The 19,888-nt window shown below is 47.4% G+C and overlaps 3 protein-coding genes across 4 annotated transcripts; all 3 read left to right on the forward strand.

Moving 5' to 3' along the window:
* The first annotated feature begins 243 nt into the window (after positions 1-243).
* On the forward strand, positions 244-3,114 carry LOC308136252 (uncharacterized protein). The gene is made up of 5 exons (XM_080504515.1): positions 244-490; positions 1,187-1,318; positions 1,423-1,556; positions 1,626-1,956; positions 2,780-3,114. The coding sequence occupies exons 1-5, from the start codon at positions 247-249 to the stop codon at positions 2,860-2,862; spliced, it is 924 nt and encodes a 307-aa protein (XP_080360641.1). The 5' UTR covers positions 244-246; the 3' UTR covers positions 2,863-3,114.
* Positions 3,115-4,573: 1,459 nt separating this feature from the next.
* prdm11 (PR domain containing 11) lies at positions 4,574-9,259 on the forward strand. Of its 2 annotated transcripts, XM_080504510.1 has the most exons (7): positions 4,574-4,651; positions 5,509-5,562; positions 5,653-5,912; positions 5,992-6,059; positions 6,169-6,356; positions 6,435-6,878; positions 6,952-9,259. In XM_080504510.1, the coding sequence occupies exons 2-7, from the start codon at positions 5,535-5,537 to the stop codon at positions 9,126-9,128; spliced, it is 3,165 nt and encodes a 1,054-aa protein (XP_080360636.1). In that variant the 5' UTR covers positions 4,574-4,651; positions 5,509-5,534; the 3' UTR covers positions 9,129-9,259. The 2 variants fall into 2 exon arrangements, with proteins under 2 accessions (XP_080360636.1, XP_080360635.1); XM_080504509.1 differs by having other exon boundaries at positions 5,509-5,912.
* A 7,421-nt stretch (positions 9,260-16,680) lies between these two features.
* Positions 16,681-19,750, forward strand: LOC308136254 (CD59 glycoprotein-like). Its single transcript, XM_080504517.1, has 3 exons — positions 16,681-17,044; positions 17,631-17,732; positions 18,469-19,750. The coding sequence occupies exons 1-3, from the start codon at positions 16,990-16,992 to the stop codon at positions 18,672-18,674; spliced, it is 363 nt and encodes a 120-aa protein (XP_080360643.1). The 5' UTR covers positions 16,681-16,989; the 3' UTR covers positions 18,675-19,750.
* Positions 19,751-19,888: the final 138 nt, after the last annotated feature.

Consider the following 19,888-nt stretch of genomic DNA (forward strand, 5'->3'; position numbering starts at 1 on the left):
TAGAGTTAAATTGACGTTAAAGTTGATTTAACACGAGTTTTTATTCAAGTTGAAGACGTTTGTGTGTGAACTGTGGCTGCAGTTCCCCTCCGCTCCAGCAGGGGGAGCTGCAGCAGGGGGCGCAATACTGCAGCGGGCCGCTTCCTGTGAGAGAAGCCCGTCCGGGTCGCTCCTCGTTGGGCCTTCACTGTTGCCGGAAGTCGCTCCGGTAAAGCCGGTTCTCTCCCCCCCCCACCCCCTGACGCCATGCTGGCCAGGAGCTGCTGCGTGAAGCTCTGCCACGGCCGCTCCCACGACCACCGCGGCCGGAAGCGCCACAACGGGCTCACGTTCCACCGCTTCCCCGCCTGGAGGCGCAACGAGGGCGGCCACCTGAGCGAGCTGACCCGGCGGCGGAGGGCGGCCTGGGTGGAGGCCGTGGGCCGGAGCGACATTAGCTTCACCCGGGTGCCGAGATCCGCCAGGGTCTGCTCCCTCCACTTCCTGTCAGGTGAGCCGGGGGGGCGGGGCCTCGCGCGCGCCGACCGAGCGTCACGTCAGCGTTTATTAAAAAGTCTTATTTCAGGTGAAATTTAACGTGGAAAACTACTTTTGCCCGTCCAAATATTGTATAATATAATATCATAATATAATATAATATTTTTTCAAACAAATTTTAATATTGATTTCCAATTGTAATAAATTAATGATGCAATTAAGTAATTTATTTATTACGCATGTGTTTATTTGAAAATGTAAATATTTATTTACAATTGTGATAAATGAATGACACAATTAATTATGCACTTGTTTATTTAACAATTTCAATATTTATTTACAATTTTAATGAATTAATGACGTGTTTAGTTAATTAATTATGCATTATTTAATTATTATTTAAAATTAATGGTACCTTTAATTTATTAATTATGCATTTATTTATTAGAAAAATGTAAAGGTTTATTTCCAATTTTAATAAATTATTGACACGGTTAATTGATTAATCATACATGTATTTATTTATTTATTTATTTGACAAATTTTAATATTCATTTAACATTTTTAATAAATCAATGACACCTTTAATTAATTATGCATTTATTTATTTGGCAAATGTAAAGGTTTATTTCCAATTTTAATCAATTAATGACATGTTTAATTGATTGATTAATATTGGATTTTAAATCCGTGGCGGTGCGTTTCCCAGGAAGCCCCGCGGACGAGATGCTGGAGTCGCATCCGGACTGGGTCCCGTCCCTGCACCTGGGTCACCTGGGTCACCCGGGTCACCTGGGCCCGCCGCCCCTTGCCGACGCGGCTCGGAGCCAATCGGACGCAGGTGAGACGCCGCCGTGGCGAACGTTCCGTCGTCTGTCCTCTCCAGATGCGTCCAGTCACCGCGACGGAGGCGTCCGTCTCGTCTCGTCTCGTCTCCTCCCGCAGGCGTCCAGCGGCTGGAGGCGCCTCCATGGGCGGAGTTGAGGGCGGAGTTGAGGGCGGTGCTGCAGGCGCAGCGGCGGGACGAAGACGGCCCGAGCCTACGCCCCGAGGGACGGGGGACGGACATCAGCTTCAGGGTACGCCGCCGCCATCTTTAATCTGCGAAAGCGTCGGCGGCGTAACTGGATCCAACGTTTCTGTTCCAGAACTTCTTCACTGCCGCCCTGGAGGCGTCTCTGCAGGCGTCCACCAGGGACAGACGGGAGTCCAGGAGCCAGAACGCCGCCTCCTCCTCCCCCTCCTCCTCATCCTCCTCCTCTTCCTCCTCTTCCTCCTCCTCTTTCTCCTCGCACTGTGTGGACTGTGTGCGTCTGCAGACGAGGATCCAGGAGCTGGAGGACCTGTTGTCTCGTCTCCAAGGAGATCAGACGTCGTCCATCTCTGAAGGGGAGGAGGACGACGAGGACGAGGAGGAGGAGAAGGAGGAGGAGGAGAAGAAGGACAGGGATGAGGAGGAAGAGGGGGAGGTGTCCCAGTGTGAGTATCGGCACTGATGGAGCTCAAATCCAAACCAGCGTTTCCTGGCAGTCGATCATTATTTCACTACAACCGTATTTAAAATTACCGTATTTTCTGGACTATAAGTTGCACCTAAATAATAAATAACATAAAATAAATAATGAAGAGGGGTGTTTTCCACTTTATTTTGTTAGTCCACAATTAGCCTTCTTTGTTCTCTTTAAAACAAACTGCAAACTTGTTATACAGAAAATACGGTAATTCTAATTTTCAGACTTTTTTTGGAAAAGATCCTTTTTGGAATTTTTCGATTTTAGGTTGTTCTTTTTTATTTCTGTACTTTTTGTCGTTTCACGATTTCGTCTCAATTTTAAAAAAAAATAGTTTTTACGTTGTATTATCGTTGCTCACGAGTGTGAAAAACAAACGAACAAAAAAATTCATACGTACATATTTTGAAGATTTTATGCTTAAACTGTGAAAGTTTAATTCTCCAGCTCATGACTGATGAAATTTCACTGAATTTCCAAAAAAATAAAAAAATGAACGTTTAGCGTTCCATTTTAAAGGCGCTTGAGATTTCAGTAATTCCAGCTCCGTCCACTGGGGGCAGCGACGAGTCTGAACTAGTTTGTTTTTGAGATCAAAACAAATTGAGATTTAGTGGCGCAAGTAAAATAAATAAATACATTTTCAGTGTATGGCAACATAATTGATTGCAGTAAAAAAAAAAAAAAATGCGATGGAGTAGCTCACTGCTCCACCCGGTGGCTCATAGCGGTATTACAGGTGCTCGCCTGTTTACCTTGGCGTTTATCCGCATGTTTCCGGGTGTTTCCAGGGACGGCTCCTCTCTCGCCCGACCAGGACTCTCTCCTGGGAAGCGACGGCAGCGGCTCCTCGCCGGCGGGCTGCGATCCTTGAGACGTCGCCGGGGAAACGAGAGAAACTCACGACTCTCCGTCTGTTTGCATTTCGCCGTTAAAGGAGTGCGACGGGAACGTGAAGTTTCCTGCCGATAACCGAGGTTCTGAGGTTTGTCTCGGTCTTGAATAGTTTGAAACAGAAGCCGTTCAGAAAAAAAAAAACACAAACAAAAACCTTTAAACTGCAAGTTGGTGGGTGATTTTTATCGGGCTGCAATACTGCGAGTGACCACCAGGGCCGAGAGTTTTCTATTTGATGGCTGTCTTTCTTTTTCTTTTTTTTTAACAATTAAAAATGTTTTGTAAATAACTATTTTTCAAATGTGAAAAACAATCTTACTTCTTCAAGTATTTTTTTTAATATATTTTATTATTTCACATTAAAATGCTTATTTATATCATGTATTTGTTTCCCAAGTAAAATGTGAAGTTTCACTTGTAAACAAAGTTTGATTAAAGTTGTTGGAGGATAAAACTCTTTGTTGATTTGTTTTTTGTGTTTTTTTGGGTGAGGGATGCATTTTTTCATCTTTGTGTATCTTTTTCGTTGTTTGTGTCTCTTTCTGTTACCATGGCAATGGAAAAATATTTTGGAGAGTGTATGATTAAATATTTCATTTTACAAATCAAATCCCTCCTGCATTAATATAATTTCCTTAATTTTTTCACGTTTTTTGTTTTTTGATTGATTTGTTTTTCACAATAAATGTAATATTTAGGCAGCAATTGTATAGGGCTGCAATACTGCGAGTGACCACCAGGGGCCGATCGCTTTCTATTAAACAACATATGTTATTAATGAGTAACTATTTTCATAACCATGAAAAACAATCTATTTCTTAAAATTATTTTTAATATATATTTTATTATTTCCCATAAACATGCTTATTTATATCACGTATTTGTTTCCCCAGTAGAATGTGAAGTTTCACTTGTAAACAAAGTTTGATTAAAGTTGTGGGAGGAGAAAACTCTTTGTTTATTTGTTTTTCTATTTTCTAAATTTGGGGTTTGTTTGTTTTATTTTGTCTCTTTGTTGTTGTTTGTGTCTGTTTCTGTTCCAACTATTGATTTCCTCTACTTGTTGCGTGAAAGTCGGTTGTGTCTTCTGTTACCATGGCAACGGGGGGAAAAAACCACATTTTGTGGCGTGTATGATTAGATATTTCATTTTAAAAATCAAACCCGTCGTGTATTAATATAATTAATTAAAATTTCATGGTTTTCTGTGGGATTTTATTTTTTAATTTTTTTTTATTTTACCACAATAAATGAACCATTTCGGCAGCGTTTTATATTCTATTGATTCATTTGTTGTTGCAAATAAACCGAATTCATTCTTGTTTTTTATTTTTTTTATTTTTTTCCTCCAGGCTCCGGAGCTCCGGCCGCCCTGACCGGCCCGCTGACCGCCCGCCCTGCCGCCCCTCGAGCCGCCCTGACCGGCCCGCTGCCCGCCGCCCGCCGCGCTCCCCGTCGGTTTAACTTTAATTTTGTGCGCGGCGGCTTTCTTCCGTTTTTCCATGTCATTTCCTGTGATAAAACATGGTGGTCGCAGCTCGCGGAGGCGACTGAGTCGCTGCGAGAAAATCTGCGCAAACTTTGCGGAGCGGCGGCGACCGGAGGGGGGGTCGCCGGTGGTCTGCGGCGGCCGGGGCAGACGAGGAGGGAGGCGGGGAGGGAGGCGAGGGGTGGGTGGGGGGGGGAGGACAGCCGGACAGCCGGACAGAGGAGCCGCGCCCGGGAGAGACGCTCCGAGTCCCCGCTGCGTCCACACAGGCTGCGAGGTGGGTGTGCGGCGGCGGTGGCCAGCCGGGAAGATGGCTCCCGAATGCGGGGGAGAGGTCGCCCGAGGACCGGGGAGCAAACTAGTTACTGTGTGCGTGTGCGTGTGCGTGTGTGTGTGTGTGCTAGTTACTGTAGTTACTGTACTAGTTACTGTGTGCGTGTGTGTGTGCATGTGTGCTAGTTAAGTTACTGTAGTTACTGTAACTAGTTACTGTGTGTGTGAATAGAGTATTTTCTTATAGCATAATGGAATTACTTTTTTCAGATACTGCAGACACAAAGTAACTAGTTACTGTACTAGTTACTGTAACTAGTTACTGTGTGTGTGTGAATTTTCTTATAGCATAATGGAATTACTTTTTCCAGATCCTGCAGACACAAAGTAACTAGTTACTGTAACTAGTTACTGTGTGTGTGTGTGTGTGTGTGTGTGTGTGTGTGTGTGTGTGTGTGTGTGTGTGTGTGTGAGAGAATAGAGTATTTGGTTAGAGCATAATGGAATTACCTTTTCGAGATACTGCAGACACAAAGTAACTAGTTACTGTGTGTGTGTGTGTGAATACAGTATTTTCTTATAGCATAATGAAATTACTTATTCGAGATACTAGTTACTGTAACATAGTATTGTTGGAGGTTACAGGAGGAAGATGCTCTATAACGTGGCGGTTCGCGGCGGTTCTGTTGCTTTCCAAGTTACTTATTACCGTTTTAGCAATAAGTTAACAAATGTTTAACGATCCAGTTCTTCCACAGACGTTTTATTATTAACTACAGTGTGTGTGTGTGTGTGTGTGTGTGTGTGTGTGTGTGTGTGTGTGTGTGTGTGTGTGTGTTGTGATCTCTTTCATCTCCTCAGGTGACGTCGACCAACATGGTTCCAACATGAGCGAGCGCACCGCGGACCTCTGGTGTAAGAAGCTCCGCCCCCTTTGGTCATCACGTCGTCACACAGTGCAGCTTAATGTGTGTGTGTGTGTGTGTGTGTGTGTGCGCGGTGCAGTCTGTGAGGAGTGTCAGGACTTTTTCCAGGAGGACTGTCCGTCCCACGGCCCCCCGCTGTTCGTCCCCGACACTCCCGCCACACCGGGGTCGACCAACAGGGCGGCGCTCACGATCCCGGCAGGCCTGGAGTTCTTCACGGAGCGAGACGAGGTGGACGTTCGCTGCGCGGACTCCGCCTTCCCGAGGGGGGCGCTGTTCGGCCCGTACGAGGGCGAGCTGGTGGCCAAAGACCAATCTTCGGGATTCCTGTCCTGGATCGTGAGTGTTACCCTGTTTTTACCCTCAACTTCAAAAACCGCCGCCTCACCGAACGAACACAGCCGGTCTTTTGTTGAAGGTCGTCGGTCTGAACAACACGTATCGCTCCATCGACGACAGCGACGAGACCAAAGCCAACTGGATGAGGTAGCGTTCGTTCCGACGAGGCTACACACTCGCGTTTTTTTACCTTTTGGAAACTGCCGACTCACGCTGACGTTGAACACGCCTTGCCGCCGGCGTCGCCATCCCGCAGGTACGTCCGGACGTCGTCGGAGGACAGCGACAGGAACCTGACGGCGTTCCAGCACGGGGAGAAGATCTACTTCAGGGTCTGCCGGCGGCTACGGGCCGGAGAGAAGCTGAGGGTTTGGTACAGCGACGAGTACATCCGGCGGCTCCACTGCGTCTCCCAGGAGAGCATCCACCGCAACCTGCACCCAGGTGAGGAGGTCACAGGTCGGGGTGGCGTCACGGTCTCGGCGATGTGATCGTAAAGTGTTTTTGAACTCGTGGCCTCAGACCCCGGGAAGCCGCCCGCGTTGCCCGACCTCCGGAAGGACTTCAAGTTCCCGCCGCAGACCAAACTCGGCAAGCCGAACGGCGAAGAGCCGGACGGTCAGCCCCCCGCCAAGAGGAAGAAGATCGACCTCATCTTCAAGGACGTCCTCGAGGCGTCTCTGGACGATTCCGGGAGACCCCATGAGTCCGGGTGCGCGTCGTCCGATCGCGTTCCCCACCTGAAGGTGGAGGAGAAGGACGAGGAGGAGCCGAGCGGCCGGGAGCCCTCCACCTCCTTCTGCCCCAACTGTGTGAAGCTGAAGAGGAGGGTCGCCGAGCTGGAGGAGGAGCTGTGCCGTCTCCGTGGGGGGCGGGGCGACGCTGTCGGCCCGCCGACGCCGGAGCAGGCTCAGCGGGATCGGCTTGCTCCGCACCCCGATCAGGGACCCGTCGAGGAGCTCCACGGTGAGTACTCTTGGTGACGGTGGGACTCCTGATCTACGTCTGAAGACGACTGACCCTGGTTTGTCTTTGGCAGGGATGGAGGCCATGACGCCTTCCCAGGTGGTTCTCGACGAGGACGACCAGGACATGGATTCGGCCGACGAGTCCATTTCGGCCGACCTCGTCATTTCCCCGGAGGACTCGTCGAAGCTCTCGTCGGCCGGGGGCCGGCGGATCCGCCGCTTCAAGCAGGAGTGGCTGAAGAAGTTCTGGTTCCTTCGCTACTCGCCGACCCTGAACGAGATGTGGTGCCACGTCTGCCGCCAGTACACCGTCCAGTCGTCCCGCACCTCGGCCTTCATCATTGGCTCCAAGCAGTTCAAGATCCACACCATCAAGCTGCACAGCCAGAGCAACCTCCACAAGAAGTGTCTGCAGCTGTACAAGCTGCGCATGCACCCGGAGAAGACGGAGGAGATGTGCCGGAACATGATGCTGCTGTTCAACGCGGCGTACCACCTGGCCCTGGAGGGCCGGCCCTTCTCGGACCTCCGTCCTCTGGCCGAGCTGCTGAAGAAGTGCGAGCTCAAAGTGGTGGATCAGTACATGAACGAGGGCGACTGCCAGATCCTCGTCCACCACATCGCCCGGGCCATAAAGGAGGACCTGGCGGAGAAGATGCGCCTGTCGCCCTACCTGAGCGTCATCGTGGACGCCCAGAACGACGACCTCTTCTCGGACATGGTGGCCGTCTACGTCCAGTTCCTGACCAACGAGGGCTCCCCCAACACGGAGTTCCTGTCCCTGCAGAGACTCAGCATGGCCAACGTGGACGGGTACCTCCAGGCCGTGGACCGTGCCTTCGGCGTCCTGGGATTCCGCTTTCAGGATCTGCTGGTGGTGGGCCTCGGGGTGGACGGCACCAACATCTCCGCGGGCTCCAGGGCGAACCTGTACGTGGCCATCCAGAAGTCCTACCCCTGGATCCTCTGCCTTCCCGTGATGATCCACCGGCCCCACCTCGAGGTTCTGGACGCCATCAGTGGGAAGGAGCTCACCTGCCTGGAAGACCTGGAGAACAACCTGAAGCAGCTCCTGAGTTTCTACCGCTACTCCCCTTGCATGATGTCAGAGCTGCGGTGCACTGCCCCGACGCTGTCGGAGGAGACGGAGTTCCTCGGCGACATCAGGGCCATTCGGTGGATCATCGGAGAACCCAACGTGCTGAACGCCCTCATCAAGGACTACCTGGAAGTCGTGGCCCACCTGAAGGAGATCAGCAATCAAACGCAGAGAGCCGACGCGGCCGCCATTGCCCTCACCCTCCTCCAGTTCCTCTTGGACTACCAGTCGGTGAAGCTCATCTATTTCCTGCTGGACATCATCGCTGTGCTCTCGCGGCTGGCCTTCACGTTCCAGGGCGAGTACCTGCTGGTCTCCCAGGTGGAGGCCCGGATCGAGGAGGCCATCCAGGAGATCGGCCAGCTGGTGGACTCCCCCGGTGAATACCTGCAGGAGTTCGAGGAAAACTTCCGCGAGAGCTTCAACGGCGTCGCCCTGAAGAACCTCCGCGTCGCCGAGTCCAAGTTCCAGTCCATCCGAGAGAAGATCTGCAACCGGAGCCAGGGCATCCTGTACCAGAGGCTGGACCTGCAGAGTCGCCCTTTCGCCAAGGCCTGCCGGGTCCTGGACCTGGCCGCCTGGCCACAGAGCCCCGACGAGCTGAAGGCGTTCGGCGAGGAGGAGATCCAGGTCATCTTCAACCACCTGGAGTCCATCCCCCTGGTCGGGCAGGAGGGCTCCAAGGCGCGGCCGGATCCCCGGGGCGGCCTGGCGGCGGAATGGAAGGACCTGAAGGCGGACTACCGCAGCATGAACGGCTTCAAGGAGGTGGCCGGCCACGTCGGCAGGTACAGGCAGCGCTTCCCGCTCCTGAACCGGGTGGTGCAGGTGGTGCGGGTGCTGCCCAGCTCCACGGCGTGCTGCGACAAGGGCCGCGGCTCCCTGCAGAAGGTGTGCAAGAGCAACCGCTCGCGGCTGAGCGCGGACCAGATGAACGACCTGCTGACCGTGGCCGTCAACGGGCCGCCCGTCGCCGGCTTCGACGGCAAGCGGGCGCTGGACAGCTGGTTCGAGGAGAAGTCCGGCGGCAGCTACCCGCTGTCCGCCGAGGTGCTGAGCCGCATGACGGGCGGCGGCGGCGGCGGCGCCGACCACAAGTCCATCCTGCACAGCGTCGACATCAACACCGAGTTCTACCCCGACATCTGATCGCCGCCGACGGGAACGCCGGGAACGCCGAGGGTCCAAGACGACCCCCGGAACCGATTCCGTTTCCTTTTTTTTGACGGAATGTCGTTCAAGCACTTTAATGACCTTTTACAAACACGAGGACGCAAAATGACAACAACAATCAGAAAGTGACAACAACATTGAGAAAAAAAAAAAAAAAAACTGGCGACCCAATGACCTGAATGAGACTTTAACTGAAACCCAAGACAACAGATGAACGTTTGTTAAATGATCAATTTGTACTAATTGTGGAGGAAAATCACTAAAAAAAACTACAAAAAAAAAGAACCTAAAATGCGAAAAAAACACGAGAAGCAAAAACTTTTGAGGCACAGAATTAAAACAACAAAAATAAACATTGAAATGATCGGAAAAAAAGAGAGAGAGAAATCAGCTGGAGACAAAAATCACATGAAAAAAATACAGTGTGTGTGTGTGTGTGTGTGTGTGTGTGTGTGTGTGTGTGTGTGTGTGTGTGTGTGTGTGTGTGTGTGTGTGTGTGTGTCACCCTTTACACGCCACCACAGAGCAGCTGCTGTCAGAATAAAACACAACAGGAACAGAGTCAAGCAGTGTCAAAATAAAAGCCCCTGCTCCCACGGTAATCCGATTACACACTGCACTCCGAATGCCCGATGTAATCCGTTGATTACATGCTGTAGTTGCTTGCTTTGTGTACTCTTGAGTACATATGTACTCTATAAATTCTGTACACACTGTATCCTGATTACATCCAGTACCTTGTGTACACACTGTACTACATTGCCTCCAGTAATCCGATTACAGTCTGTACCCTATGTATACTCTTATTATTGTGTATACTCTGGGTGCCCTGTATACTCTGCGTACTCTACTCTTGTGTACGCCGTGTATACTCTATGTACTCTGGTTATACTCTGTATACTTTGTATACTCTACTTTATGTATGCCCTGTGTATAAAAAAAAAAAAAGTATACTGTGTATACTCAGTATACACAACGTACTTTGTGTATACTTTGTGAATACTCTGTATACTCTGGGTGTACTTTGCGTATACCCTGTATACCCTGTATACTTTACTCCATGTCTGAGTTTACTTTGTATACTCTGAGTACTCTCTGTATATATTTGCTGCACATGCTGTGCAGCCCGTTTTCTTCTTGAACTACGATGATTGTGCCGGCGGCGGCGACGACATGTTTTGTTTACTACAGCCACGAGTTGTTTGTTTGTTTGTTTGTTTGTTTGTTTTGGAGCTTTGAGTTCTGGAAGCTGCATGTTTTCCACTGCTGCTTCAGTCGTCCTCCTGCTTCCTGCGCCAATAAAGACGAGAGGAGAGAGAGAGAGAGAGAGAAAACGAGAACTGGCTGCCGTTACTCTTTGGTTCTTAGCGGAACCCCCTGTTGTCGGTTACCGTGGCGACAGAGACAATCGACTTCCGGCCAAAGTGTTCCAGTGACCCAGGAGGGAAGCAGACGAGGCGGCGGCAACAAAAGTGTGACGGCAGGAAGTGTGAAGCAACAACGTTCATTGAGCGACGAGACCAAACACGTTCTGCAGCAGAGTTGCTCCGACTGACTGACTTGTTCCAACGTACTTTGAAGTTGCTGTAACAAAACACACAGAAGTTGTCCGAACAGACTGTGACGGACTTTTTGTCCAACAGACTCCGAGTTGAACTGACAAACTCTGATTTACTTCTAGAGGCTCTAAAGTTGCTGTAACAGAGTGAGAGTTGCTCTGACAGACTGTGGAACAGCCTGACGGTAGTTGTTGTCATAGCAGAACCCTGGTAGGAACCTTTTTTCACTACTGGTAGGAATCTTTCACTGGTAGAAACCTTCTACTGGTAGGAACCTTCTTGGGTGGGAACCTTCTTTCACTGGTAGGAACCTTCTTCCACTGTTAGGAACCTTCTACTGGTAGGAACCTCCTTTCACTGGTAGGAACCTTCTTTCACTGGTAGGAACCTTTTTGGGTGGAAACCTTCCGCTGTTAGGTACCGTCTTCTACTGGTAGGAACCTTCTTCCACTGGTAGGAACCTTTTTGGGTGGAAACCTTCCACTGTTAGGTACCGTCTTCTACTGGTAGGAACCTTCTTCCACTGGTAGGAACCTTCCACTGTTAGGAACCTTCTCCCACTGTTAGGTACCGTCTTCTACTGTTAGGAACCTTCTTTCACTGGTGTGAAGGCAGGAAGTGTGAAGCAGCGTTCATTGAGCGACGAGACCAAACACGTTCTGCAGCAGAGTTGCTCCGACTGACTGACTTGTTCCAACGTACTTTGAAGTTGCTGTAACAAAACACACACAAGTTGTCTGAACAGACTGTGACGGACTTTTTGTCCAACAGACTCCGAGTTGAACTGACAAACTCTGATTTACTTCTAGAGGCTCTAAAGTTGCTGTAACAGAGTGAGAGTTGCTCTGACAGACCGTGGAGAAGCCTGACGGTAGTTGTTGTCATAGCAGAACCCTGGTAGGAACCGTCTTTTCTTGGTAGGAACCTTTTTTCACTACTGGAAGGAATCTTTCACTGGTAGAAACCTTCTTCTACTGGTAGGAACCTTCTTGGGTGGGAACCTTCCACTGGTAGGAACCTTCTTGGGTGGGAACCTTCCACTGGTAGGAACCTTCTTTCACTGGTAGGAACCTTCTTCCACTGTTAGGAACCTTCTACTGGTAGGAACCTTCTTTCACTGGTAGGAACCTTTTTGGGTAGGAACCTTCTCCCACTGTTAGGAACCTTCTTTCACTGGTAGGAACCTTCTTTCACTGGTAGGAACCTTTTTGGGTGGAAACCTTCCACTGTTAGGTACCGTCTTCTACTGGTAGGAACCTTCTACTGGTAGGAACCTTCTTCCACTGGTAGAAACCTTCTTTCACTGGTGTGATGGCAGGAAGTATGAAGCAACAGCGTTCATTGAGCGACGAAACCAAACACGTTCTGCAGCAGAGTTGCTCCGACTGACTTGTTCCAACAGACTTTGAAGTTGCTGTAACAAAACACACACAAGTTGTCTGAACAGACTGTGACGGACTTTTTGTCCAACAGACTCCGAGTTGCACTGACAAACTCTGATTTACTTTGAGAGACTCTAAAGTTTTTCTAACAGACCGTGGAACAGCCTGACGGTAGTTGTTGCCGTAGCGGAACCCTGATAGGAACCGTCTTTTCTTAGTAGGAATCTTCCACTGGTAGGAACCTTCTTCCACTGTTAGGAACCTTCTTCAACTGGTAGAAACCTTCTTGGGTAGGAGCCTTCCACTGTGAGGAACCTTCTTCCACTGGTAGGAACCTTCCACTGTTAGGAACCTTCTTCAACTGGTAGAAACCTTCTTGGGTAGGAACCTTCCACTGTTGGGAACCTTCTTCAACTGGAAGGAACCTTCTTGGGTAGGAACCGGAACCTTCCACTGTTGGGAACCTTCTTCCACTGGTAGGAACCTTCTTGGGTAGGAACCTTCTTCACTTTACCTCCGGACACTTTACCTGCGACACCGTGTTCAACCTCACCAGCTGTTACAGGTAAGATGTACTATTATAACTACGATCAGAGTACTTCTGCATTTCCACAGTTTTCTGTTTGTATCAAATATAATGGGGGTGAAATAGCAGCGGTGTTGTGGATTAACTTGTTCCCTTGTTAACTGGTGACTTCCTGTGGAGTCTCTTGTTTCTGCCAGTAAATAGAACATAATCGATGATGATGATGGTGGTGGATGATGATGATGATGGTGGTGGATGATGGTGATGATGGTGGATGATGATGATGATGATGATGGCGGTGGATGATGATGATGGTGGATGATGATGATGATGATGATGATGATGGTGGATGATGATGGTGGATGATGATAGTGGTGGATGATGATGATGGTGATGATGATAGTGATGATGATGATGATGGTGGTGGTGATGATGGTGAATGATGATGATGGTGGATGATGATGATGATGGTGAATGATGATGATGGTGGATGATGATGATGGTGGATGATGATGATGATGATGGTGATGATGATGATGGTGGATCATGATGGTGATGGTGATGATAATGATGATGGTGATGATGATGATGATGATGATGGTGATGATAATGATGATGGTGATGATGATGATGATGATGATGGTGGATGTGTGACGTCTTTGTTGCCGTGGTAATGAACTGATCTTTGTCTGCTGGTTGAGCAGCAGCTGCAGACGAAGGTTGACATCATCTGCAGGCGGCAACATTCATCCATTCATCCATTCACTCTGATCCCGCCTGCTGATTGGTCCTCGGAACGAGGGGGGGCGGAGACTCCATATATATGTGTGTGTGTGTGTGTGTGTGTGTGTGTGTGTGTGTGTGTGTGTGTGTGTGTGTGTGTGTGTGTGTGTGTGTTGCAGCTGGACGCAGCACAGTCGTTCCTCTGTAGCAGCAGTCAAGCAGACGACGTCTCGTCCGTCACGAGTCGCCACTGAAAGAGTGAAGAACGTCGTGAACGCAAACAAAACCGTCACAGAGCTGAGGACACACACACACACACACACACACACACACACACACACACACACACACACACACACACACACACACACACACACAGAGTGCTGTTCACGGTGTAGCGGCGCTCCGGCGGTTCATTAAACCCTGAACAAGCTAAACAGTCTGTTGTCTTTTGACCAGGAGTCACAGAACACCTGAAGAAAGCACTGAAACGTGTCGTTCGTTACCTGAAGCAGAGAACAAACAACAACAACAACAACAACAACAACCTCACAGCAACACCAACATCTGTCAGGCAGCCGTCGCCGCGGCAACGACGACACAAAAACAAGGTGTTTTCATCTGAACCGCCGTGAGTTGATCTGACGTGAAGCTGAAGGTGAAGGACTCGTCTCTGCACGACAACAACAATACAACAACAACAAAACAAACACAACAAAACAATACAATAATAAAACAAATATACCAAAACAATACAACAACAACAACACAACAAAACAACAACAAAACAAACACACCAAAACAATACAACAACAACAATACAACAAAACAATACAACAACAAAACAAATACAACAAAACAATACAACAACAACAACACAACAAAACAAATATAACACAACAACACAACAAATACACCAAAACAATTCAACAACAACAACACACAGTGCACAAACAGAAGCAGACGCTAAGTGGAGCCGAGTTGAAGGTTACAGAGTCTCTGCTGCATAACTCTGAAATACCAAACCAACGCAGCACACACACACACACACACACACACACACACACACACACACACACACACACACACACACACACACACACACACACACACACACACACACACACACACACACACACACACACACACACAGAGGGTCAGAGGAGGACGAGGCTCCAGTGTTTCATCAGGAGCAGCTGGAATTTGAAGAATTAAACTCTTCTGGATCCGATTGGATCAAAACCACAAACACACATGATGACTTCTTCCTCTAACACCAGATTATAGAGCATCTTCCTCCTCTAACACCAGATTATAGAGCATCTTCCTCCTCTAACACCAGATTATAGAGGATCTTCCTCCTCTAACACCAGATTATTGAGCATCTTCCTCCTCTAACACCAGATTATAGAGCATCTTCCTCCTCTAACACCAGATTATAGAGCATCTTCCTCCTCTAACACCAGATTATAGAGCATCTTCCTCCTCTAGCACCAGACTATAGAGCATATTCCTCCTCTAACACCAGATTATAGAGGATCTTCCTCCCCTAACATCAGATTATAGAGGATCTTCCTCCTCTAAAACCAGATTATAGAGCACCTTCCTCCTCTAACGTCAGATTATAGAGCATCTTCCTCCTCCAATGACAGATTATAGAGCATCTTCCTCCTCTAACACCAGATTATAGAGCATCTTCCCCCTCTAACACCAGATTATAGAGCATCTTCCTCCTCTAAAACCAGATTATAGAGCACCTTCCTCCTCTAACGTCAGATTATAGAGCATCTTCCTCCTCCAATAACAGATTATAGAGCATCTTCCTCCTCTAACACCAGATTATAGAGCATATTCCTCCTCTAACATCAGATTATAGAGAATCTTCCTCCTCTAACACCAGATTATAGAGCATCTTCCTCCTCTAACACCAGAGTATAGAGCATCTTCCTCCTCTAACATCAGATTATAGAGAATCTTCCTCCTCTAACACCAGATTATAGAGCATCTTCCTTCTCTAACACCAGATTATAGAGGATCTTCCTCCCCTAACACCAGATTATAGAGCATCTTCCTCCTCTAACACCAGATTATAGAGCATCTTCCTCCTCTAACACCAGATTATAGAGGATCTTCCTCCTCTAACACCAGATTATAGAGCATATTCCTCCTCTAACACCAGATTATAGAGCATCTTCCTCCTCTAACACCAGATTATAGAGGATCTTCCTCCTCTAACACCAGATTATAGAGGATCTTCCTCCTCTAACACCAGATTATAGAGCATATTCCTCCTCTAACACCAGATTATAGAGCATCTTCCTCCTCTAACACCAGATTATAGAGGATCTTCCTCCTCTAACACCAGATTATAGAGCATCTTCCTCCTCTAACACCAGATTATAGAGGATCTTCCTCCTCTAACACCAGATTATAGAGGATCTTCCTCCTCTAACACCAGATTATAGAGCATATTCCTCCTCTAACACCAGATTATAGAGCATCTTCCTCCTCTAACACCAGATTATAGAGCATCTTCCTCCTCTAACACCAGATTATAGAGCATCTTCCTCCTCTAAAACCAGATTATAGAGCACCTTCCTCCCCTAACGTCAGATTATAGAGCATCTTCCTCCTCCAATAACAGATTATAGAGCATCTTCCTCCTCTAACACCAGATTATAGAGCATATTCCTCCTCTAACATCAGATTATAGAGAATCTTCCTCCTCTAACACCAGATTATAGAGCATCTTCCTCCTCTAACACCAGATTATAGAGCATCTTCCTCCTCTAACACCAGATTATAGAGCATCTTCCTCCTCTAACATCAGATTATAGAGCATCTTCCTCCTCTAACATCAGATTATAGAGCACCTTCCTCCTCTAACATCAGATTATAGAGCATCTTCCTCCTCTAACACCAGATTATAGAGGATCTTCCTCCTCTAACACCAGATTATAGAGCATCTTCCTCCTCTAACACCAGATTATAGAGCATCTTCCTCCTCTAACATCAGATTATAGAGCATCTTCCTCCTCTAACATCAGATTATAGAGCATCTTCCTCCTCTAATGCCAGATTATAGAGCATCTTCCTCCCTCAGACTGATGTAACTTCATCAGCTACGTCAGGATTATTGAGCAAAACATCATGAGGGACTTTCCAGAGTAACTGAAGAAGTTGCTTCATTACTCTAAATTACTCAACAACACACAGAGCAGCAGAGAGAGAGAGGAGGAGGAGGAGGAGGAGGTGGAGGAGTTCTCCCAGACGTGGAGCTGTAAATACCAACAGCAGCTCAAAACGGCCTGTGAGGAGCAGGAGGAGGAAGAGGAGGAGCAGCAGGGGGAGGAAGAGGAGGAGCAGCAGGGGGAGGAAGAGGAGGAGCAGCAGGGGGAGGAAGAGGAGGAGCAGCAGGGGGAGGAAGAGGAGGCGCAGCAGGAGGAGGAACTCCAGCACAGTGAATCTTTGTGGTCCAGCAGACAAAGAGTTGCTGTCAGAGTTTCTCCGTCTGCCGCCGGTGTCAGAGGACGAGCTGCAACCGCTCTGCTGCTGAACCTCCTGGACCTCCTCCTCCTGCACCTCCTCCTCCTGCACCTCCTCCTCCTCCCACCAGCCTCACTGCTGCTCCTTCACTGGGACTCGACATGGAGCAACGCCTCGCTGTCTTCCTGCTCGTCTGCTCTGCTCTGCTTCACCTGGGTGAGTCTCTTCTCTGTGGATAGATAGATAGATAGATAGATAATAGATAGATAGATAGATAGATAGATAGATAGATAGATAGATAGATCAGCAGTTTACATAAAAGTACAAAAAGAAACGTTTTTAGAAGAATTCACAGACGTTGTTTACCAAAGAAACAAGTTTCCTGCAGAATCGTTTTTTCATTCATGTAAAAAAAATAAATCAACAGTTTTTCTGTTTTAAAACCGTTTCTTATAAAACCTCGTTAATTCATAAACAAGTCAAAAACATGCTTATAATCTATTTTTCTTCTCGTAATTATGAGACCATTGCCTCATCAATACGGTGTTTTGATTGTTTTCTATATTGTATACAAGTGACGGCTGCTCTCCGTCGCGCTCGTCATTTTTCTTTTTTTTTAATAAAGCGGTAGCCTGCTGAGGTCCAGTGGCTCGTGGCCCCCACCTGCTGGTACACAGTGGTACTGCAGCCACACCAGTTTTTCCCTGGACACCTATTGTTTGTTTTCGAGGTTGTTTCCTGCAGGTTCAGGACTGATTTCTTGGACACGATGACGTGAAAACGTTTCTGTTTCTTCCTGCAGCTTCGGGGCTCCGCTGCTATAAATGCGCCGACTATACAGGACGCTGCCACAACGTGCAGGAGTGCACGTATGAAGACTCCTGCATCTCGCTGAGCGAACGAGGTCCACACATCTTCCTCCTCTAACGCCAGATTATAGAGCATCTTCCTCCTCTAACGTCAGATTATAGAGCATCTTCCTCATCTAACGTCAGATTATAGAGCATCTTCCTCGTCTAATATCAGATTATGGAGCATCTTCTTCGTCTAACATCAGAATATAGAGCATCTTCCTCATCTAACCCCAGATTATAGAGCATCTTCCTCCTCTGATATCAGATTATAGAGCATCTTCTTCGTCCAACATCAGAATATAGAGCATCTTCCCCCTCTAACATCAGATTATAGAGCATCTTCCTCCTCTAGCACCAGAATATAGAGCATCTTCCTCCTCTAACGTCAGAGTATAGAGCATCTTCCTCCTCTAACATCAGATTATAGAACGTCTTCCCCCTCTAACATCAGATTATAGAGCATCTTCCCTCTCTAACATCAGATTATAGAGCATATTCCTCCTCTAACATCAGATTATAGAGCATCTTCCTCCTCTAACATCAGATTATAGAGCACCTTCCTCCTCTAACGTCAGATTATAGAGCATCTTCATCCTCTAACGCCAGATTATAGAGCATCTTCCTCCTCTAATCCAGATTATAGAGCATCTTCCTCCTCTAACACCAGATTATAGAGCATCTTTTGTTTTTAACTTCAATTTACGAGGTTTAAACCATATTTTCCTGCATTTTTCTTTTCTCATTCCTTTCTTTCTTTCTTCCTTCCTTCCACTATTGTCCCGTCAGGAGGAAAGACCATCCGTCAGTGTATCCGCTACACGGACTGCGACAACTCTCGCCTCAGCCAGATGTTCCCCGCCGTCTCCGGCTTCACGTACCGCTGCTGCAGCAGCAACCTCTGCAACTCGGGGATGCCCGTCGCCGCGGCGACGCCGGCGCTGGCCGCGGTGCTGGGCGCCTCGCTGCTGAGCGTCTGGTGGAGTCGGATGTGAACGCCCTCCCCCCCCACCCCTTCCACGCCCCCCACCCCCCCCACCGAGCTCGACACTTTTATATATTTAACACAAACTAACGCGGCTGCTGCTTCCTGTTCGCCCTCTTTTCTCAGGTCTTTGTTTATCACTCTTTTTTTTTAACAATAAAAAAAAAAAAACTGCAAACACGAAACGTCAGACTCCCGTTTTCACTAGAAAACAAAAAAACAAGACAAAACGAACTCCTGGTTCATGTGAACGGAAACAGAAGAGATTCTGTCTTTGTCCAGATGTTTGTTTTATTTTTTTTCTTCCCAGAAAGTTGTTTCCGGTGACTCTGAGGACCGTTGCCATGGAAACGCAAGGAGAGGTTTGTGTTTTCTTACGACGAGTAGAAGCTGCGGCACCCTTTGTATTTTTTTTATTATTTTAAATTTGGAATGATCGTGAGAAAAATATTAAATTAAGTGTTTTATCTGAGTAAAGTTGTTTTAATTCTACGGGAAGGATCTGGTGACGTTTCAGTCCAAAACGGCCGACTTGTGCCACCTAGTGGTCAGATTAGTTTTGACACCAAAATCTAAAGAGAGCTCTTTTTATTTCAATAATTTATCAAATGTGTTTTCCTGGTCACGTCATATTTTTAGTACTTTGATTTCCAATTTCTACCACTTATTGTTTTTTTATAAAAATATTATTACTATTTATTGCATGTCTGTCATTTTACTATTTACTTTTTAATAATCTTTTAATTTTTAATCAGAATTCATTCATAGAGCTGTAAATATACTACTGGAACTCTTTTCCAAGTAAAAGTCTATATTGGGAAAACGATTGTTTTAAAAGTTTGAGATAATGATTAAACAAAACCCTGTGTTTTACACTGAGCGTGTCACTTCCTGTTTGTCATCGCCATGACGACAGGTTCCAGCGGTTAAAATCGAGTGAAAATGGCAGCGAGACGTTCATTTATTGGCGTCGGTTCGTCGGCGAGACGCTTCTCAGATGGTTTGACGTGATTTTCCCGCCGAGGCGCGAAAACTTTAAACCAAACAAGTAAAAAGTTTCCTCGACAACAAAAATTGTAGAAAAAAACAAATTTAATCAACGTCACACTGAACGACATTAATAAAAAAAACAAAAAAAACCCAGATTCCTCTCTGACTGCGACACAGACTTTGTATCTTGTCTTACGATGCGATGTGATGACATCACAGGTCATGTGACGCAGT

The sequence above is a fragment of the Blennius ocellaris genome, assembly GCF_963422515.1.
Source record: "Blennius ocellaris genome assembly, chromosome: 11".
Taxonomy (NCBI): domain Eukaryota; kingdom Metazoa; phylum Chordata; class Actinopteri; order Blenniiformes; family Blenniidae; genus Blennius; species Blennius ocellaris.

What these genes read in the sequence shown, in the direction of transcription:
- LOC308136254 (XM_080504517.1), top strand. Translation starts at nt 16,990, where the DNA reads ATGGAGCAACGCCTCGCTGTCTTCCTGCTCGTCTGCTCTGCTCTGCTT. An exon ending in CTCTGCTCTGCTTCACCTGG is followed by an intron (nt 17,045 to 17,630) that starts GTGAGTCTCTTC and finishes TTCTTCCTGCAG; the next exon opens with CTTCGGGGCTCCGCTGCTAT. An exon ending in CATCTCGCTGAGCGAACGAG is followed by an intron (nt 17,733 to 18,468) that starts GTCCACACATCT and finishes TTGTCCCGTCAG; the next exon opens with GAGGAAAGACCATCCGTCAG.
- LOC308136252 (XM_080504515.1), top strand. Translation starts at nt 247, where the DNA reads ATGCTGGCCAGGAGCTGCTGCGTGAAGCTCTGCCACGGCCGCTCCCAC. An exon ending in TCGGAGCCAATCGGACGCAG is followed by an intron (nt 1,319 to 1,422) that starts GTGAGACGCCGC and finishes CTCCTCCCGCAG; the next exon opens with GCGTCCAGCGGCTGGAGGCG. An exon ending in AGAGGGGGAGGTGTCCCAGT is followed by an intron (nt 1,957 to 2,779) that starts GTGAGTATCGGC and finishes GGGTGTTTCCAG; the next exon opens with GGACGGCTCCTCTCTCGCCC.
- prdm11 (XM_080504509.1), top strand. Translation starts at nt 5,535, where the DNA reads ATGAGCGAGCGCACCGCGGACCTCTGGTGTAAGAAGCTCCGCCCCCTT. An exon ending in ACCAAAGCCAACTGGATGAG is followed by an intron (nt 6,060 to 6,168) that starts GTAGCGTTCGTT and finishes GCCATCCCGCAG; the next exon opens with GTACGTCCGGACGTCGTCGG. An exon ending in CCACCGCAACCTGCACCCAG is followed by an intron (nt 6,357 to 6,434) that starts GTGAGGAGGTCA and finishes TCGTGGCCTCAG; the next exon opens with ACCCCGGGAAGCCGCCCGCG.